Genomic DNA, 21,101 nt, shown 5'->3' with positions numbered 1-21,101 from the left:
TTTTGATTCGTTGATCTTTTGAATAGTTTTTTGGTTTTCAATTTCATTCAGTTCTGCTCTGATCTTAATGATTTCTTTCCGTCTGCTAACTTTAGGATTGGATTGTTCTTGTTTTTCTAGTTCTTTAAGGTGAAGTGTTAGGTTGTTCACTTGCCATCTTTCCATTCTTCTGAAGTGAGCATTTAATGCAATAAATTTTCCCCTCAATACTGCTTTTGCAGTATCCCACAGGTTTTGGTATGATGTATCATTGTTTTCATTAGTTTCAATAAACTTTTTGATTTCCTGCTTGATTTCTTCTTGGACCCATATGTCATTAAGTAGAATGCTGTTTAATTTCCATGTGTTTGTATAGTTTCCAGAGTTTCGTTTGTTATTAATTTCTAGTTTTAATCCATTGTGGTCTGAGAAGATACATGGGATAATTCCAATTTTTTTGAATTTATTGAGACTTGATTTGTGACCTAATATGTGATCTATCCTGGAGAATGATCCATGTGCTGATGAGAAGAATGAATATTCTGAGGTTGTTGGGTGGAATGTTCTGTAGATATCTGCCAATTCCAATTGGTCTAGAGTCTTGTTTAGATCTTGTGTTTCTCTACTGATTCTTTGCCTAGATGATCTGTCTAATATTGACAGTGGAGTGTTCAGGTCCCCTGCTATTATGGTATTAGTGTCTATTTCCTTCTTTAGGTCTAATAGAGTTTGTTTTATAAATCTGGCTGCTCCAACATTGGGTGCGTACATATTTATGATTGTTATGTCTTCTTGATGGATCAGTCCTTTTATCATTAAGTAGTGTCCCTCATTGTCTCTTTTTATGGTTTTTAGTTTAAAGTCTATTTTGTCAGATATAAGAATAGCCACTCCAGCTCGTTTTTCTTTTCTGTTTGCATGGTAAATCTTTTTCCATCCTTTCACTCTTAGTCTGTGTGAATCTTTATGGGTGAGGTGGGTCTCTTGTAGGCAGCATATAGTTGGGTCCTGCTTTTTGATCCAGTCAGCCAGTCTGTGTCTTTTAATTGGGGAATTTAAGCCTTTAACATTAAGAGTTGTTATTGAAAGGTGTTGATTTATTCCTAGCATTTTATTGGTTGTTTGGTTGTCTTAGGTGTCTTTTGTTCCTTGCTTTCTGATTTACTGTTTGGTTTCTTTGTTTGTTGGTTCCTTAGGTTGTAGATAGTGTTTTTGTTAGCTTGTTTTCTCTTCATGAATGCCATTTTTATTATACTAGCGGGTTTAGATTTTTCTTAGGTTTTTATGGCAGTGGTAGTTATTTTTCAGGAACCAAACCCAGTACTCCCTTGAGGATTTCTTGTAAGGGTGGTCTTGTGGTAGTGAACTCCCGCAGTTTTTGTTTGTCTGAGAAATATACTATTTGCCCCTCATTTCGGAAGGATAGCCTTGCAGGGTAGAGTATTCTTGGCTGGCAATCTTTGTCTTTTAGTATTTTGAAAATATCATCCCATTCCTTTCTAGCTTTTAGGGTTTGTGATGAGAAGTCTGATGTTAACCTGATTGGGGCTCCCTTATAGGTGATTTGACGCTTCTCTCTTGCAGCTTTTAAGATTCTCTCTTTGTCTCTGAGTTTTGCCAATTTGACTATGACATGTCTTGGAGAAGGCCTTTTTGGGTTGAATACATTTGGAGATCGTTGAGCTTCCTGGATCTGAAGATTTGTGATTTTTCCTATACCTGGGAAGTTTTCTGCCACTATTTTGTTGAATATGTTTTCAATGGAATCTCCATTTTCCTCCCCTTCTGGAATACCCATGACTCGGATATTTGAGCGCTTGAGGTTGTCTGATATCTCTCTCAGATTTTCTTCCATGTCTTTGATTCTTTTTTCTTTCTTTTTGTCTGCTTGTGTTATTTCAAACAGCCCATCTTCAAGTTCAGAGGTTCTCTCTTCAACTTCGACAAGCCTGCTGGTTAAACTCTCCGTTGTGTTTTTTATTTCGCTGAATAACTTCTTCAGTTCAGCAAGTTCTGCTACATTTTTTTTCAGGACATTGATTTCCTTGTATATTTCCTCTTTCAGATCCTGTATACTTTTCCTCATTTCATCATGATGTCTAGCTGAGTTTTCTTGTATCTCATTCAGTTTCCTTAGAATTATCACTCGAAATTCCTTGTCAGTTATTTCAAGGGCTTCTTGTTCTATAGGATCTAGAGTATGAGATTTATTAACTTTTGGTGGTGTACTTTCTTGATTTTTTGTATTTCTGGTGTCTTTTTTTTTGGTGTTTATTCATTGTGGCAGGGGGTTTCACAGTCCACCGGTTTGAGACTAATGACTAACTAGGATGTTGCTGTGGTTGCCAATTTGGTATGGCTCCCGCCGTGACTGCTCAGTTGGCCTCTAGTGTCTTGTGTGTGTGGTTGCCTCAGGTCTTGGGCTTCTCCGGGGATCCACCTTTCTGGTCAGCTTGTACTCTGCTGGGCTGGTGGATCACGTACCACAGGGTGTGTGATCTCTGTTGAGCTTTCACTTCCTGTACAGGACTTCTCCCCGTTCCGTGTGCTCTGGCCCAGGCTGTTAGATCGTGCAGTGGCGACCCCACCGGGTGTGTGGTTTCTGTCGAGTCTCCGCCTCCCTGGCCGCACGTCTCCCCCCTCTGTGCACACTGTGCTGGGCTGGGGAGTGTCTTCTGCACCCCTCGTCTATCAGCTGGGCCTTCAAGACCCTGCTCAGCACCGCCTCGCCCAGGAAGTCTACCAGGTTTCTGCTAGGCACAGATGACCGGTCTCTCTGGGTGCCTTTGTAGCACTGTGTAGATCTTTCTCGGGTCTTGTTCACCTTTGTATCCCCCCAGTATAAACCGAGTCTAGTGCCCGCCTGCAGCCTGCTCTCCGGCAGGTTCAAGCGGACCTGGGAACTCTCCTACCACACTATTCCCAACCAGAAATTCGTTAGGCTTTTTTCCAAACTGGTGGTCGCAGAGATGTTATCTGCCTCCCAGTAACAGGAAGTTTACCGGGGCCGGAGTCCAGGGTGTGGTGGAGTGACAGTCGGCCCGCCCGTACTTCCTAGCTCTCCCAACACTGGTCGGGACGCCCCACACCCCCAGCCCCGCCAGAGAACCGCGGAGGGAGTGGGAGAGGAGTCCGGCCCGCAGGGTCCGGAAAGCCCCGCGCCAGGCCAAGCAAATGGGCTCAGTGATGGCCGAGCAGGGCGGAGCTGCCCGCACCTGGGAAAATGGAGGCAGCACCGGGGCAGTGAGTGGCCTGGTGGTGCAGGCAGGAGCCGCATGAGCATCCACCCCCCGAACAGAGCTGTGCCAGGGATCACTCACAGTGCTGTGCCAGGTCGGGCGCTCGCTCTGTCTCTGGTTTGTTGCCTTCCGTGTTCTCGGCGCTGCCGCCTCAGGCTGTTCAGTCGCGGCGCCGCTCGGGCGCTCCTAGGAATCTTCTTTAATGCCGGCCTGAAACCTGGAATCCTGAATAGGGCAGCTGGCCGCCTTCAGTGCGGCCCCAGCCTCCGGGATCCTGGCTGCATCCACAGCAGCCCTGGCGCCGTGTTCCCTGTTTCAAGACTCGCTTTTGCAGCTAAGAATCAGTTCTTTTCCTGCTCCACACTTCAAAGCTGTTGCCTGTAAATGAGGCAGCCTCTCCTGCCGGGGGCAAAGTGGCGTTGAGTCCCCACGACCGGCCAGCAGCAGCAGTCCTCCCTTAAGATATGGCCAGAGGAAGGTCCACAAGTTTCCCGGCTGCCTGAGGCCCAGTGGCCACCTTTTCCACCTCAGCTACTCCGCGCCAGCCGCCGCAGCCGCCACCATCTTGAAACTGCTCTAGTGTATTTTTGTATAATCTGGGCCAGATGTCTGTTTCTTTTTTCTGTTCCGTTTTAATATTCAGTCAGTATTTATAAAGATGCTAAATCTGAAATGGAGAATTGCTGGGGTTATTTGCTTTTCCAAAATTTCTTAAACCTATAAGGAAAATGTGTATGTAGATTTAAGGGTTTACTTTCCTATATTTTTGTCCATGCTTTTGTTTTGTATTACAAGATTAATTCCCTAATGACCTATTTTAATTAAAACTGATCCTAGTCCCAACAGTTTTACTAAATTCTTTGAGGTGATCAAATATCACTGTAACCCATTGTTTTTTGGTTTGTTTCCCTACCAACTAAAATGAAAAGTAAACCACAGCAAATCGGCAAGAGTGCTTTTATGGAATTTTTCTTAAATCCAACAAGATGTTTGCTAAAATCAATATAGGTTCAATTTCATTCTGGTATAATGTATACAGCAATCAAAATAGCCCAAGATTGCTTTTACGTGTTTTCCTTAGAGAGAATTTTGGATCTCTGCCTTTTACTACAACCTAAATACAAAAATATGTAACTGCAAAATGTTTTCTTTGAGGTAAATATAAACTAAGGTTAAGTAGCAGGTCAGTTGTGTCACGAAGACAGCAAAGTTACTTCGTTGTAACCATGGACAGGACTCATTAAGACCCATCTCAATGACATAGCAAGAGTTTCTCTACTTCCAAGTGTACAAACTCTGGTTGTTACTTAGAATGAATAGGGCATGCGAGTCTTCAGCATTCTTCTAGAAGACCCCATTCAAGAAATTAGAGTGAGACAAGGGAATATTTGGAATTCTATAGTTCTCTGAAAATCCTGAGGAACATATTCCTATGTCTCTCAGGAAAGCTTCCAATTCTGGTTATTATTTAGGAGAGACTTGAGGGTCTCTAAGGCTAGAGCTGCACTGGATGAATAAAAATGCCAAGCAAGTAAGCACCAAGCAACCACTCAACCAGCCAATGAAAAATCGGACAAACTCCAGGACAGTGTTATCATCCCCCACAATCTTCATTCTTCAGTGAGACTGAGCCTCGCATATTTGAGAAGAAGATCCGTAGGCCACTACAGGATGTCATGTTTTTGATACTCATTGACTTTTAGTGATTTTAGACAACATAACTGATTTATCCCCATTGCTTTTAAAATCCTCCCTCCCACACAGCTCAGCCATGTTCACATCTCTGATTCAAAAATTTTTCTCCATGAGGTAGGGCTAAGTGAACAGAATATGTTTATTTCCCTTTTCTATTCTATTCTATGGTTTGAAGTATCAGCTTATCCCTTCCAAAAATTTGTGCAAAATGTATGCAAAATATTTTATGACCTAACTATTTAAGACAAATAAACACATTTTACTTATGTTTAAGCTATAAAGTAAATAATTACATTTTCTTTCTTTATTTATACATGTTACGTGAGCAATCTGTCTTTAAGCAAGGTGAAGGCAGTATAAATCTTACTTGAGGAAAGGGTTTCTTGGAAGACTTTACAAACCAGAGGGTCTTGGACAAATTATTCAACCTCTCCTAAATATCTATTTTCTCTTCTGTAAGTGAAGAGTCATAATAGGGCCTATTGTAGAATTGTGAAGATTAAAGAGGTAAGGCATGTGAGGTACTGTTACATACCTAAGGTGGTACGTATGAAAACCATCCTGACCATTACCACTAGTAACTGCAACAGCAATATATATATGAGCAAGTTTTATATAAGAAAAATGACAAAATAGTTAATAAAAGCCAATGTGGCATACTGGCTAGGATACCAGGGCTTTTCATTTTCTAAATGGATGAAGACTTTCAGAGGAAACGTTAGTGTAACAAAAAGAAGGATCTAATGTATCTGGGGGTTTGAACTCAGGAGAGATATGATGAGTATAGTGATCATTTATAATGAATTAAATACATGAAATAAAATGAATCTGCATGAGTTTGATATGACAAGTTTGGTGAGGAAAATCAAATATAGTAAAAAGTACTGCTTATCCCAATTGAATACTTGCTATGTGTCAGACACTGTGCTAGGTTCTCTCATCTCACTTAGATAATAACTATATTATGAAGTGGATATTATTTTATACTCATTTATTATGGAGTCCCGTTTAATAGATAAAGTGACTTTGTTTAAAAGTATTAAATTGTTTATCCAAGGGCAGGCCAAGGGCACAGCCACAGGCAAGAGTACAAATGCGGGTGTATAAATAATTAAAAGTTGTAAAAAAAAAAAGGAACAAAATAGTAAATAAAATGTATTTTTTCCCACCTTGGCAAAAATATGTTTGTTACAACCTGGAAGACCAGGTTCCAATGTAGTGTTTGCAGCTTCATTGGAAATCAATGCAAGACCAGGGTTTGCAGTGCCCCAGCCGAGTTACCTAGACCCCTTCTCTTTCTCTCCCTGGCTTTGTCCCACACTGAGAGGAATACCCCAGCTTGCATGTCTCAGCCCGCCTGCTTCTGCAAACAAGTTACCTGCTGGCCATCTCTGAGGCTTGGGGGCTCTCATCCCTGCAATGTGGTCCAACCTCGGGACGAAGGTCCTGGGAAAGATGCCTATGTGGGACCTGGTAGTGGGCTTGGGGCTGCAGGCCCTGGAGACTTAGAATATGGTCTAGAATGGGGAAGTGAGGGTGGCACAGGCTTTGGGTAGGCATGTGCCCTTGACCCTCTGCCTGTACTCTTTGCTCTGTGAGGAAGGCCAGAGTGAGGCTTGTGTGACTCAGAGCAGGAGCCCCTCTTGCCTGAGTTGAAGAGAGGTACTGTTCAAGGCCATTGTGATTGCAAGTGGGAGAGCCCAGATAGGCTTGACTCAACAGTCCTTACTTTTTTCAGTATTAAATACTGCTTTACTTCCTTTGGCTTTGCCATCAAACTAAGATATTTATATGTTCAGATACAGTTCTAAAAGTACATGACAGTGAAGACAGACAAGGGGGTAGACGGTAAAGGAGAAAAAAAGGAAGAATGTGTAATAAAGGATAGATAGGGGGAAAGAGGAGACAAAGAGGGAAAAATGTATATGGAACAGAGTAGTATAAATGATAGTGTTTTGAGGGTTACTTAATGACAAAATAATGTAAATTGACTATACCTAATTTAAGCACTTGTTTTTTTCACAAACAAAACACTTGTAAGTAAATATTACAATTTTATAATCTCAAATGTTGGGTGCCTCTCTCTCAAACTACGTAATAGACTATTAATTTGACTATTCTTAAAATCACATAAATATTTTATTTTCATATGCTATTTGCTTTAGAAAAATATAAATATATGTACTAGAAACATGGAAAATGGCTAAGAATTCCAAGAGTAGTTGTTGGAGAAATGTAATTAAAGCCAAAAATCTTCTGCAGCCTCAGAAAACCTTTCCATGAAAGAAGAAAAGAAAGAAAACAGTTTTGTTATTGAATAAGCATTCAACTGGATTGTGATGTGAATCATAGGCATCCTGCAAGAGGTTGCAAAGACAGGAAAAAATCTTGCTTTTTTTTTTATAGCTAAGGAGACACAACCATTACATACATGTTTTTAAGATTAACAATGACTAGTCCTCAGGTAAGAGGACCTGACAGCACCATTTGTCACACAAAGTTATCGTACATTTACTTGGTAGTTGGAATAGCCACCTGTGCTTGCTGATTGCCTTTAAAAGAAAAAATGAATTTCTTGTATCTTTATGACTGGAGGTAGGTTTGCAATTTGTAGCTGGCACCAGCTGAAGTTAGGCTACCCCTCTAGGAACCAAGGAAATAGGGGGGCTATCTTCCTTGGTGGTTACATTTCAAATTGGTGGTCCCCATACCCCCAAGGAAACATTTCCAGGGTGCTTATTTAGGCTTTAAAAAGATTGATGTACATTTCAGAGAGGTAGAGAAATAAATTATAAGTTTTCTAAAGTAAATGATCTAAGAAAAAGTGCATGCAGGGGGAGACGTCTCTTCCCTTATTTTTAATAGGAAAAATTAAACCTTTTAATTTTATTTGTATTTGCCTACATATCCTTTAAATTTTACTTACAAATCATGCACTTCATTTTTTTTTTTTTTGTCTATCTGTAACCAAAAGTATGCCTTTCACAACTTTCCAGGAATATCATAGTTCTTAAGATGTTATTAATTCTAAAGTATTTTGATTTTATTGTAGATATTTCAAAAATAGAAATGGAATTATGGAAAGCACATACACTTCATGTAATACCATATATATTTACCTTACAAAGTGGCCTTTGTTGGTGAATGCATTATCAAATAAATATGAAGTGCCCTCTGTGATTCTGACACTGTTTTAGACACCTGGCATAACTCAGTGAATAAAAAAACAGGCAAAAAAACCATGAGTTTATGGAGCTTAAAATTTAGAAAGATACAATCAATAAACAATAATCATCATAAGAAAGAAACATGGTATATTACAAAGTGATAAAATCTATAGAATAAAATAGAGTAATCGAATGATAATTGGGAGTGTTAGGGTGGAACTGTAATTTTAAATTGCCAGAGTAGGCCTCATTGAGATGACATTTAAGCTAAGACTTGAAGGAGGTGAATGCTATAATTAATTTATTAGCAAATGATTTCATATTTTCTTCTTTGCAGAAAGACAGAAAAGAGAATCAGCTTTGTTATCTTAATTTTGTCAGCTGTAAGGTGCAGTAGTCAAGAGCAGTGTGGATTCAATATGGCAGATATTTTCACAGGAGAAGGTGGGACACTGGAACTTGGAGCTTAGTAATGGAGAAGGAAAAAAATGAGGAAATGTTTGTCCTATTCATGAGAAAAAGAGTTTCTAGTGCATATCGATGATTAAATCTGCACAGCTGTATTCTCCTCTCTTTCTTGAGTTCTTAGAACCATGACAAAATAATATGGATGTGGTGATTAAGTCAATCAGTGGTGAATGTTGTTCCAAGTCCCACCAAAATAAAGGGACCTAATATAGAACAAAATGTGGCTTTTCATAGTGTCATAATCAGATCACCTTTATATTCTGTGCTTGCAATGCTATTTTCAAATAAAATCTTCTGTTATTCGCAGAAAATGGCTTTCTCTTTGGTAGTACATCTTCTGGTGACCCAGACAGAAAAAAGGACTCTCGTGGTTCACTTCTTGGCTTTGGATTTAGTGCTCCAGGAGAGGCTGAATACAGGTTGAGAGAACGTCGGGATACTGAGAGTTTAGAGTTGGAAGACACCACAGCAGGTACTGTTAGAGAAAAAATGCTTGTGCTTTTTTAAATTTTAATTTGGGATAATCTGATAATCTTTGTTTTATTTGCAGCCCAGTGGAGACTCTAAAGGCACTAATTCCAGTGCCAATGAGAGTGATAAATTCTGTCTGACAAAGATATATTTACATTAAATATATCTTGATAATTTATTTTCTCATGCTATCTTTCTACTTGATATTATTGTTATAATGGTCAATCATTTTTGGTGACATTTTTCATTGTATACATCAATAATTTAAAATGCTCCCTGGACCTAAATTCAGTAGGGTCTCTCCACTCATGTTTCTGTGTCCAACCACAATTCATTTTTTACACCAGGATTCTCTCTTTAAATTATACACTTAACTTGTTGAATAATCTTATAAAGCAGGGTTTCTAAATAGCTTGTAGCCTGCAATTTTGTTTTGTTAGGAAAAAAATTTAATTTCTTTAGGTGAGGCATGTCTGGTTTAACATATTTCTCCCTACTGATGTATGCAAACTTTTACTTAACTTGCCTGGTCCCTGATATCTTTATAGTTGATACCTCTACAAAAATGAGAAAGAAGGAGGTCCAGTGAGAAAAATAACTTAAATATTTTATATTGAAATTGCATCTTTGAGCCCATATATATACATACATATATATATATTTTTTTGACCAAAGCAGATTTAGTTTTAGAGGAATTTATGGAAAAGATTTGTAAGCTATATGCTTGGTTCTTGAAGGATCTGTGTTATCTTCAACAGAAATCAGTGATTTAAACACTGCAGTGAAGACACAAGTAGGTTGGAGGCTTTTATTGACGGTGATTGGCTCTGGGAGGAAGCAACTCAGTTTCCATCCCTGGTCTTTACCACTAACCTGCTGTGGACTTTGGGAAATTTATTTAAATTCTTGATCCAAAGTTTTGTCACCTGGAACAGAAAAATTTGGGGCTCGTATTTCTGTACGATGTTTACATTGCTAACTTTTTAAGTTCTATTACTCATATTTGAACTAGTTTTCTTGAAAAATAATGCCAGAAAAAAACAATTTACAAAAATGTGAATAAACAGCATTTTATATTCAGAAATTAAAACTAGTGAAGAAGTGAGGGTCCATGAAGTATAGTAACTCTAGGTACTTTTGAGTCAGAGTGATTTACCTTAAAATATGTGGACGTGGACATGGGTTGCAACAGAATGAACAGCAAGGAGTTCATTAATGGTAAATCCATGGGCCTTGGCTCTCATGTCAACAGCTCAGTAATTCTGATCCAGACTCTATTAATAAAAAATACAAATAATTTTAATTCTTTGTTTATTGCTCCTGATCATATTTTAATTTTCCGTTAGGTGGAAGTATTTTGCCTTTTGATTTTGGAGTTGGTGGTGAAAAGAAGGGTAAATTGGGATTGGTTTTGCTAATTGTGGTTCATGGGGAATTGATGTTAGTGGTCTTGAAGAAAAAAACTTTGATGAAAACGAAATAGTGAACACTGGAAAATCAAGTTTCAGTGATCTAGATATTACTACTCAGATTTTGTGCATTAAAGGTAAAGAATCATAAGATGTTTTTAAATATTCCCTGCTGACAATGATTTTTTTGTTTGTTTAAATTTCAACAGATAGCACCAACACAAGAAGTGGGGCTGGATTTAGTAGCAGTGCCTCTGTAAATTTGGGATTTAGTTTGGGGACATCTGGTCAAAAAGAAGTGAAAATCAGTGGAGCTGATGGAAGCAAAATTAGTGGCAGTGGTTTTGCTGAGGGGGGGGCGAAGCCTTACTCTTTGGATATAATGCCCATAGTTCAGGTATTCCAACTAAGGCTTACTTTTGAAAATTATAAATGAATTAATTGGTTAAAATACTTTTCTCATAAAACAACAAAAAATTAATTAATCAATATGAATTTTAATAACATTTTGATTTTTCTATTAGTTGGAACCAGGTTTGGAACTCGGAGCAGGGAAGGGTGACAATACATTTGGTTTTGGAATTTCTGGTTCAAATTCACTTGGCGACGGTGGCATTAGCAGCAAAACAGTTGAAAAACAACAGTTGAAGGAAATAAAATGGGTAGTTCTGGAGGATCTATTTCTAATGATCTAGGTATTGATGTCTATTTTTTTGTGCCTGCACATTTCTAAATTTTAAAATGTTTTCAATACACACTGTGACAATCATTTTATATTCTGCAGGTGATACCAGTTTGAGAAGTGAAAATCAATTTGTTGGTGGTGGCTCTGGAAATTTGAAATCCAGTGTATGGGATTCTGGTCAAAAGGGATTTGGAATCAATATGATTGGAGGGGATGGAATGAGTGGCAGTATGTTTGCTGGGGCTGGATTCAAAGACCTTGGATCTGATGCCAGTAGTTCAGGTATTCTACCCAGTCTCTGTTCCTGAGATGTCCGACTGAGTTGCAAATATTCAGTATTTTTATTTAATAATGTCTTGATTTTTCTGCTAGTGGGAAGGCTTGGGTCTTTTGAGTTTGGACTTGGAGGAAGGAAGATTGGAGCTGAATTTGGTTTTGGAGATTCTGATTCAAATTGATTTGATGACAATGGCCTTAGTGCAAATGGAATAAAACGTAGTAGAGAACCTAGTTTCAGTGGTAGGGTTGCTGATAGTTAATTTCTGTGCATAACAAATTTCTGAATTATACAAAAATGTATTACACATGTTCTGGTGACAAATTTTTGATATTCTGGTGGGAGTATCAGTGTAAGAAGTGGAGGTGGAGCATGCCTGTGACTTTTGGAAATTCGGGATTTGGTGTTGGGGCATTTGGTGAAAAGTAATTTGCAGTCAGGGGACTGATGGAATTGGGCAGCAGCATGTCTCCTGGGATTGGATCCATGTGTCTCAGTTCTGATGCTTGTAACTCAAGCATTCTACCAACCTGCATTCTATTGATGAAATGGATTTCAAAATTTCATCATCTTTTAAAATAACAGTTTAATCTTTCCATTAGAAGGAAGGACCTAGTTTTCTGGCTTTGGAAATGGAGAAAGAAAGGGTAGAATTCAATTTGATTTTGGAGATTCTGGTTCAAATTAATTTGGTGACAATGGCTATAGTGGTAGAGACTTTGGTGAAAATGGAGTAGGTGGTTCTGGAGGCTCTAGTTTCAACGCTCTAGATACTAATAGTTAATTTCTGTGCACAGAACAATCTGAACAGTGGCATGAATTGAACATAATTGTTATGACCATCGTTTTATATTCAGCAGGTGGTTCAAGTGCAAGAAATGGGGTTGACTATTCTGATGGTGTCTCTGAAGATTCAGTAATCAATTTGGGGTCATCTGATCAGCAGGGATTTGGAGTCAGTGGAATTGTTGGGAATGGAAAGAGTAGCAGTGGATCTACTGAGGCTGTGTACTTGAGTCCTGGATCTGATGTCAGTGGCTCCGGTATCCTAACCTGGACTCTATTCCCAAGAAATTCCAAATAACCTCTTCCTTTTTTATTTCTTCTAATCACATTTTGATTTTCCATTAGGAGGAAACACTATGTCTTCTGGTTCTGGAAGTGGTGAAGAAAGTGAGGGTGCATCTGGACTTGTTGGTGCTTCTGGAATAAACAAATTTGGTGCAACTGGCCTTAGTGGTACAGGTACCTGTGATACTGGACAGGATGTTACTGGATCTGGTTCCCACAGCGTAGGCATTGAGATTTGTTTCTGATGATTAGAAAGTCAGGATTCTAAAAAATATGTTTAAATAACAATAAAAATTTTGATGATTAATAATTTTAAAAAGCAAGCCAGAATCCTGAAAGGTTGAAATGCGTTTAGATATGATCGGGCAAAAGCCATTGAACATTTGTTGGCATAGGATGTAGAACTGACTTTATGGCTGTGAATACATCAATGCAAAATTCTTTCTGTTGCCTTCATGCAGAACTGATTTGGAGTCCATTAAAGAGGTGGTTATAGTGGCAGTTGATTTGTTCGGCTCAAACGTTGTATACTGAATTTGGACTTGGTGCTTTTTGCTTTGCGGTCCATTCCTGAGAAGAGTAAACTAGTTCTAACCTTTTTGAAAGTCTCATAAAATTTACTATTTCCACTTAATGGAAACATTAGATTGACTAGTCTTGAAATTTCTTGTGAAAATCGTTAAAATAATATTTGTTACTGATAGGAGACTGTCCTGATGCTGTTAGCAGTGTTGAAATGTTTTGGGAGCCACTTGTGTGGGTAACCACAGAATGTGCGGTCTCTTGTGGGCAGTGGACCATTCGTAATGAAATGGGTGTTCTGACAAATATTCAAGGTTCATCTTTAGAATGCAGTTTTAGGATTAATACTTTCTTTTAAAAGTGAAATCTAATGGGCAAGAGAAATGATGTAGAGTATTAATGGTTGACCTAACTCAGGATTGACTATCAATGTAATCTGTTCAAGATTGTTCAAGATTGGTCATACAGAAAAAATAATTCTATTTTTGATTCTCCTTAATCTTTGGACATCAATTTTGAAGTCAACACTTCAATGGAACTAAGGCATTTGAAATCATTCATTATTTCTTGACACTGATTTTGTTTAACTGCAATTGGTACAAATGGTTTAAAAGACACTGAATTTCTGAACCCAGTTTTGCTGCCATTAACTCAGGTATTCAAATTCAGGTTTTATTCCTGAGAAATATACTCAGAATTAACTACTTCTTATCTTTCTATTATAGAGTGGCTGTCAATTTGAGATTTTTTTTTTCTATTTTGACATCAAATTTTGACTGCTTTGGTTTTTTCCATGACAGGTCGACTTGTATTGAGTAGTGTTCTTTCTCGTAGTGTATATAATGGCAGTAAATCTAGTGGCTTTGCAATGGGAAGTCTGGATCTCTTGACATTAGTGAAGGTGTCAGTTAATCTAGATTAGTGATTCTCATATTTCCAGGTTCTACGAATGCATAATCCTTTGTTTAATGCACATTTTGAAATGGTTCCTGGATTTTACAAATATAAAACAATTCAAAGCAAGTTTGGTTTGAAAATGGGATAGGAGACCTAGAGCACTTTCTACTCAACCCTTGTCTCTTTCCCTGGACAAGTTTTAAGATGATTGATCTGGAATAAATTGATTTGGTGGCAGTTAATTTAGTGGCAAGTGATTAAATTTTGTTACTCCAGCAGGTTGTTGAGATGATAATATTCTTTTCTTATACAGCTTCACACGATCTAAGTCTGCTATCATTAGCATTGTTGGACTTGGATACTTAAGTTTTTTTTTTTCAATCATTTTACCAAGTAAAATTATGTACAGAAATCAGCCTAATCATTTTGTATTAAAATAGGTGTCACAAGCTCATCTGAATACAGTACATCTGGACCACTCAGTACTATAGGTAATTTGATTTATGACTTTGGGTGTTTAAAAAGATACACACACACACACACACACACACACAATTTTAAAATGTTCTGTTGATTACTGTTGATTATTAGTTTACAAGGACCTGATATTATTGTGTTTCTCATATTAAGTTTCTCAGATCTTCTTCTTTTTGAGTTTAGATGACCAACTAGATATTTAAAACAATTTAATGAATAAGAGAGATTGAATTATATTTTAAGGAAATTTGAATAAAATATAGTGCAACTTCTCCTTTATCATTTTAGTATATTATTTTTAAAATGCCTTTACAAATGAATTAAAAGTTGAATGTATTTCCAGTCATTCTGAGTAAAGACAGCTTTTAGTAAAAAGAAGTGGCTTCATGACAGACAATAAATAGCATTGTGAAAAATATTTTAAAATTCTATCAAAATATCCACTTTTGTTATTGTTTCTGTTATGTCCTGCTTGCTTTTAGGGCTTGCCCTAAGATTTCATATAAATTTACATGGTTACTTAAAAGGGTCTTTAGAAATAAACAATCATAGGTAACTTAAAGTTTCAAGGCATATAGATTTTTCCCTTTGATTAGAAGAATTGTATTATCCTCATATATAGATAATTAAATTATTATTGTTGAGTTATAGACTGATTGAATAAAATGTACCTTGGGCCTATTTGTGTCATGGCTCTGATAAAAATTGGCTTGCAGAGTTTTATTTTTGAAGTTCTAAATAGCAGTTCTGTAAGAAATGCAGTGTATGTTAGTAATAGTACATGATGTCAAATGAGTAAGCTCTTAATGATTTTTGAATATCCTATGGCTGATTCCTCCCAGAAAAGAATATGGACTGCAGAGATAATCACGTATGTGATTTTGGACAATCTCAGCTCTCACAAGGTCAAATTATATATTCAGGATAGAGATATTCATTCATTGTCTTCAATACCAGCTTCTAAATTCCCATGTAGGAGTCCCAATATCCTGTATATTAAAAAACAGTATATGTCTTAAAATTTAAATAATCTATTCATTGTGTTGATAGAAAAAGGATCCCATATTCCAGAAGCAACTCCGAAATACTCAGAAACAAATGCAATTATTGGTAAGTAAAAATGGCTCTGATATCCACCCATATTTTTATTCTCAAGCCTTTTCTTAATGAGGTCACAGAGTAATCAAAATTTGAAACCAGTTTTAAAAAATTGGTCATCACCTATCTGTTTGATCACTGTATGGTTGAATGACAGCACATTTGTATAATTTTTCTTCGTATATATATATGCATACACACAGAAAAACACATCATATACATACATACATGTATACTTGTACATACATATATATATACATACACATATCATACATTTATGTGTATATAGAGAAATAATATAATTCTTTACACTCATTCAATGTGAATGGTATCTCATTCAGACATTAGAAAAACTATTCCTACAAAAAAGCAAAGCAAGCAAACAAACCACATCTTCCCTCTAGATATTCCTCCCATATTAGAGACAATTTCCCTTTCCCTGCAGGATACAAGATGTTTTTATTTGTTTCTTTTTTTTTTTTAAAGTCAGAATAGCCAATTTGGGGCAGTACAAAGAAGAACTTGGGTACTACTTTTAGTGAGATTTTGCAGTAGTTAAAGGAAGCACTGATTGAAGGTTGTGGCTGTTAGAAGAAAAGCTTTCAGTAATATTTTTTTCTTGTTACATAAGTGCTTTAAAAAACAGAACTAGAAGATCCATTAATTATTCTAAATAATTACAAATATTTTCCTGTGATGTAGGTGAAGCTTCTACTTGGGGCAAAGGAGCGTATAAAGCTTTCAATGGCCGTATCTTTTCTTTTGAGTCATCGTGTGCCTACACTTTCTGCCGTCACTGCGTTGAGTCTGGAGGAGATTTCAATATCGAGATCAAACGAAATAATGATAGTGAGATTGAAAAAATAACAGTTCTAATTGACAGTAATGACATCTCTATTATTGGTGATATTATTTTAGTTAATGGAGAAAGGTAAATAGCATCTAATATTTTATATAAATGCTGTAGAATTATTTGAAGTATCCTCTTGGATAGAAGTTTGATAAATGCTTAACACTTTACTATATCTTATATTGTAAAATATTATATTTATTTCTATAACAAAGTGGAAAAAATTCAGTAGTTCCATTGTTTGACTATTCTGAGTATCTAGATTTTGGGCAATCTGTGTATTCAACAAAACTGCAACAGAATATTTCAGTTTTTATTTGCATGTTTAACACTGAATATAAATTTGAGGTTTTACAAATTAGATTGAAGAGATTGAAAGTTTTAGGCCATTATTTTTAGAAGAGGCAGTTCAGATTTGGAAGGGATAGCATATTTGAATACTTTCCAGAATAAGAAAACCAGGCATGGTATCCTACTTTTGAATATTTCAAATTACTTCATCATTTTTTTTTGACACTGAACCAGTGTTTCATCTTGTTAATTTCTCCAAAGCCCTAAGGGATCTGTTAATATTTCCTGAAAAATTCTTCCAATATTATAATAAAACCATTGTGTCTCTTTTTGTAAAATGATAAGAAAACTTTAATATTTACTAGCCAATATTGTATTTAAAAGATACTAAATATAGAAACATGAATTATCAGAAAAACATGCTATAATAATATTTCTTACATTTATATATACTTATGTTTTATACTTTTCAGTGTACAGATACCATATAATAATAAGTTGATTCACATTAAAAAATATGGAGAGCACAATCTCCTGAACAGCCGTAGAGGAATCCTGTCATTAATGTGGGACAAAAATAACAAACTGTCAGTAAGTCGATCTATAATTTTCTTATAATCCTTTGCTTTTTACTCTTCACTTTCAGTTATAAAAACAATATACTGTAAGGAAAATAAGAATTAAGGTTTATTGAGAAATCTATATGTATTACTCACTATACTAAGAGTTATCTTATTTATTATCCCAAATACATACTATTATTAATCTTATTTTGCAGGTGATGAACTCAGGAACTACAGGCTAAGAAAAGTTAAATAATCTGCCCAAAGACACATAGTTAGGAAATGGTGAAGTCAGGATCTATTCTAAATATTAGAGATTGGTCCTTTAAAAAGGCTCTCTAGTACACCCCTAAATAACCAGTTTAGATATAATGAAATATGAGGAAGCCTTGTCCTTTGGTTTGGGCAAATTTAGTCTTGAGATGTTTTCAATATTTTATAAAAATATAAATGTATTTTTTTTTAAAGCTCACTCTTCACAAGCAATATCCAACTTGTGGTCTTTGTGGTAACTTCAACAGCACTCCAGGTAAGATTTCGATGGATTATGCCTAAGAAAATTGCTTCTCAAAAGAAAATAATAGAGTAATTTTTCATATTTGGATAAATCTAATAATGATTTGTCTTTGTCTAAAAAATGAGAAATTATTAAAATGAAAAAATACATTTATGTTGCCAAGTCCATATGTAGCTAGAAAACAATGTACATAATATAAAGAATATCTTGAACTAAACAGTGCTTTCTTTTTAAGGGCAAGATGTCAATGAGCACATTGCCAATAGTAAAATTCCTGGTGATTGTCCCAATGCTGTTAGTAAAAGCTATGAGGTTTGCGAAGATGGATTACAGGTAAGAAATTTATATGTCATCTTGTTGTAAATTTCACCAATATTACCCTTGATTTCTTTTTGTAAAAATGAGTTTTATTGTATATATTTAAGGTATACAATATGATGTTATGGGGTACATAGACCTTACTAAGATTACTATATTGAAACAAATTAATGTATCCATCATCTCACATAGCAGTTACCAATATTTTTTTTTGTGGCAAGAGCAACTAAATCTACTCATTTACCATGAATCCCGTGTACAGTGCAATTTTATTACCTAGAGTCCTCATGTTATTTTAGATCTCTAGATGTGTTCATCCACATATCTGCTCCTTTATATCCTCTGACCTGCATCTCCCCATTTCTTCCCCACCCCCAATATCCACTTTTCATTTTCTACCTCTGAATAGTTGAATTTTTTTCTTTTTGATTTCACATATATGTGAGACCATGAAATATTTTTCTTTCTGTGTCTGGCTTATTTTACTTAGCATAACGTCTTCCAGGTTCATCCATGCTGTGGCAGATGTCAAGATCTCATTCTTTTTTGAGCTGAGTAATATTCTACTGTGCATATGTACCACAGTTTCTTTATCCATTAATCTGTCAAAGGACACAGGTTGTTTGCATACTTTGGCTATTGTGAATTATGCTGCAATGAATACAGGATTGCAGATATCTTTATAAGGTGGTGAGTTCATTTCCTTTGGGTACATACCCCAAAGAGGAATTGCTGGGTGATATGGCAGTTCTGTTTTTAAAATTTCTTCAGAAACCTCCATACTGTTTTCCATAATGGCTGTGCTAATATACATTTCTACTGATAGTTTACAAGAGCTCCCTTTTCTTCACACCCTCTTAAACATTTATCTTTTGACTTTTTGTTAACAGCCATCCTAACAGGTGTGAGGTAGTGTCTCATGGTGGTTTTAATTTGTATTTTCCTGATGAATAGTGATGTTGAGCAACTTTTCATGTACCTGTTAGCCATTTTGATGTCTTCTTTGGAAAAATATCTATTTAGGGGCCGACCCTGTGGCTCACTCGGGAGAGTGCAGCCCTGGGAGCGCCGAGGCCGCTGGTTCGGATCCTATATGGGGATGGCTGGTGTGCTCACTGGCTGAGAGCGGTGTGGGCGACACCACGCCAAGGGTTGCGATCCCCTTACCGGTCACAAAAAAAAAAAGAAAAAAGAAAAAAGAAAAATATCTATTTAGGTCTTTTGCCCATTTTTAAATTGGGTTCTTTATTTTTCCACTATTGAGTTGTACGTGTTCTTTATAAATTTTGGATATTAACCCCTTATCAGGTATATGGTTAGCAAATATTTTCCCCCAGTATGTAGGCTGCCATTTTGTTTTGTTGTTTGTTTCCTTCACAGTGCAGAGACTTTTTAGTTTGATGTAATCCCATTATTTATTTCTGATTTTGAGGCCTGAGCTTTTTTGGTATGATATGCAAAAAATCATTTCCAAAACTGATGTTCAGGGGCTTTTCTCTTATGTGTTCTTCTAAGAATTTTATAGTTTCTGGTCTTACATTTAAGTCCTTTATCCATTTTGAGTTGATTTTTGTGTGTGGTGTAAAGTAAGTGTTTAATTTCATTCTTTTGCATGGGGAAATTCAGTTTTCCAGTATCATTTATTGAAGACACTATCCTTTCCCCATTGTGTCCTCTTGGTGCTCTTTTCAAAAATTTGTTGACAGTATATGTTTGGGTTTGTTTCTGGGCTCTCTATTCTGTTCCACTGGTCTCTGTGTCTGTTTTTATGCCAGTGCCATGCTGTTTTGATTTCTATAGCTATGTAACCCCTGGTTTCAATTTAGATGGCCACCGTCTTCTTCTCAGCACTAGTATCTAATTCTTAGAATTTTGCAAGTACTTCCTTTCTAATGTCCTTCTAATGTTTTTTTGGCTTTAGTCTAGCTGTAGATGCTGAAATAAGATTTTTTTTCCCAAAACATTATGATATTTTCTGTATATTAGTGTAAAAATTCTAATTACTTTTGCATAGTGTTTTAGTTTAGTTTAATGTTTAGTTTTCCTGTAAACAAAATTCATCCCTCCATTATCATCTCTTGATGGGTACAGACTTGACGCTTCTCTTGGAAATCCATGTACTGCATACGAGTCCTTTATTTTGCTTCAGACATCCAGTCTAAATTGTTATCTTCCATATTCTTTACCTTCTTTTTGAAAAAAGTTACAAATAACATTTTTGACTAAAATATTTAAAATAGTCATCATTTATTCTGTGAATTTTCCACTCTTATGTAATTTTATGTTGAATTTGATAGATTGCATTCATTTTATGACTGAATGAACGTTCACATATTCATATTTCAATCTAGAAAAAAATTCTCAGTATCAAGAGATGTATGGATAGAATGGAGACACTTTTGTTTTATTGACAGTGGGTGTTGCATTTATAGCCATCTTGTCATCCTCCAGCAAAGCAAATTAAGCCATGACATTATATAAGATCATCTGTCATCTTCCTGTGACTCTCTCCTCGATCTTCGCAGCTGGAATTGCTTTCTCTTTCCTCTGTTACCTTGTATAGTAAAGTCACTTTAGCCACTATAATATTGAAAAACCTCCATTTCAACCAATATCCAAGTATTCTATCCTGTCAAAGCTACAGAATAACATGAAAAACAAAACAAACTTCTGTGTTATCTTTTCCTAAAAATTATCTCAATTGCCCATTTTTCTTATGTTTTAATTAAACATTTAGTAAAACAAGTTTGTGGTTTTTTTTTTGTAGTACTGTAACAAAATTATTGGAACTTACTTTGAGAAATGTGGAAAGGTTGCCACTTCTTCCAATGACTACAAAATGATTTGCGTTGATGAGTACTGCCAATATACAGAAAAAAATTCTACGTGTGACACTTTCTCAGAATTGTCCCGCCTCTGTGCCTCAGATGGTTCTGGCATCTTTGAATCCTGGCGAAACGATTCCGATGTGGTTTGTGGTAGGTTTTTAACTTCACTATAGATTACAAATTGGTAAGTTTCTATAGCACTTTAAAGTTAAGCTGTATGTCAAAGTAATCTCCTGAAATGATTCTAAGCCCTAGAAGGGATCTCACAGATGATGGAGT

At 36.2% G+C, this 21,101-nt stretch overlaps 1 protein-coding gene across 1 annotated transcript in view; it reads left to right on the top strand.

The window, feature by feature from the left end:
* The first annotated feature begins 10,197 nt into the window (after window positions 1-10,197).
* MUC19 (mucin 19, oligomeric) overlaps window positions 10,198-21,101 on the top strand; it is a 149,568-nt gene continuing 138,664 nt past the window's right edge. The window contains 15 exon segments of the mRNA XM_063115697.1: window positions 10,198-10,237; window positions 10,638-10,780; window positions 10,783-10,825; window positions 10,963-11,066; window positions 11,069-11,123; window positions 11,213-11,395; window positions 12,251-12,433; window positions 12,522-12,563; window positions 14,321-14,371; window positions 15,408-15,467; window positions 16,158-16,386; window positions 17,070-17,187; window positions 17,628-17,688; window positions 17,912-18,009; window positions 20,762-20,972. Coding sequence (XP_062971767.1) covers window positions 10,198-10,237; window positions 10,638-10,780; window positions 10,783-10,825; window positions 10,963-11,066; window positions 11,069-11,123; window positions 11,213-11,395; window positions 12,251-12,433; window positions 12,522-12,563; window positions 14,321-14,371; window positions 15,408-15,467; window positions 16,158-16,386; window positions 17,070-17,187; window positions 17,628-17,688; window positions 17,912-18,009; window positions 20,762-20,972 — 1,621 coding nt within the window.

Source organism: Cynocephalus volans, chromosome 12 (assembly GCF_027409185.1).
Source record: "Cynocephalus volans isolate mCynVol1 chromosome 12, mCynVol1.pri, whole genome shotgun sequence".
Lineage (NCBI taxonomy): Eukaryota > Metazoa > Chordata > Mammalia > Dermoptera > Cynocephalidae > Cynocephalus > Cynocephalus volans.
The sequence above is the reverse complement of the archived record's forward strand: the minus strand, read 5'-3'. Positions and strand labels throughout refer to the sequence as shown.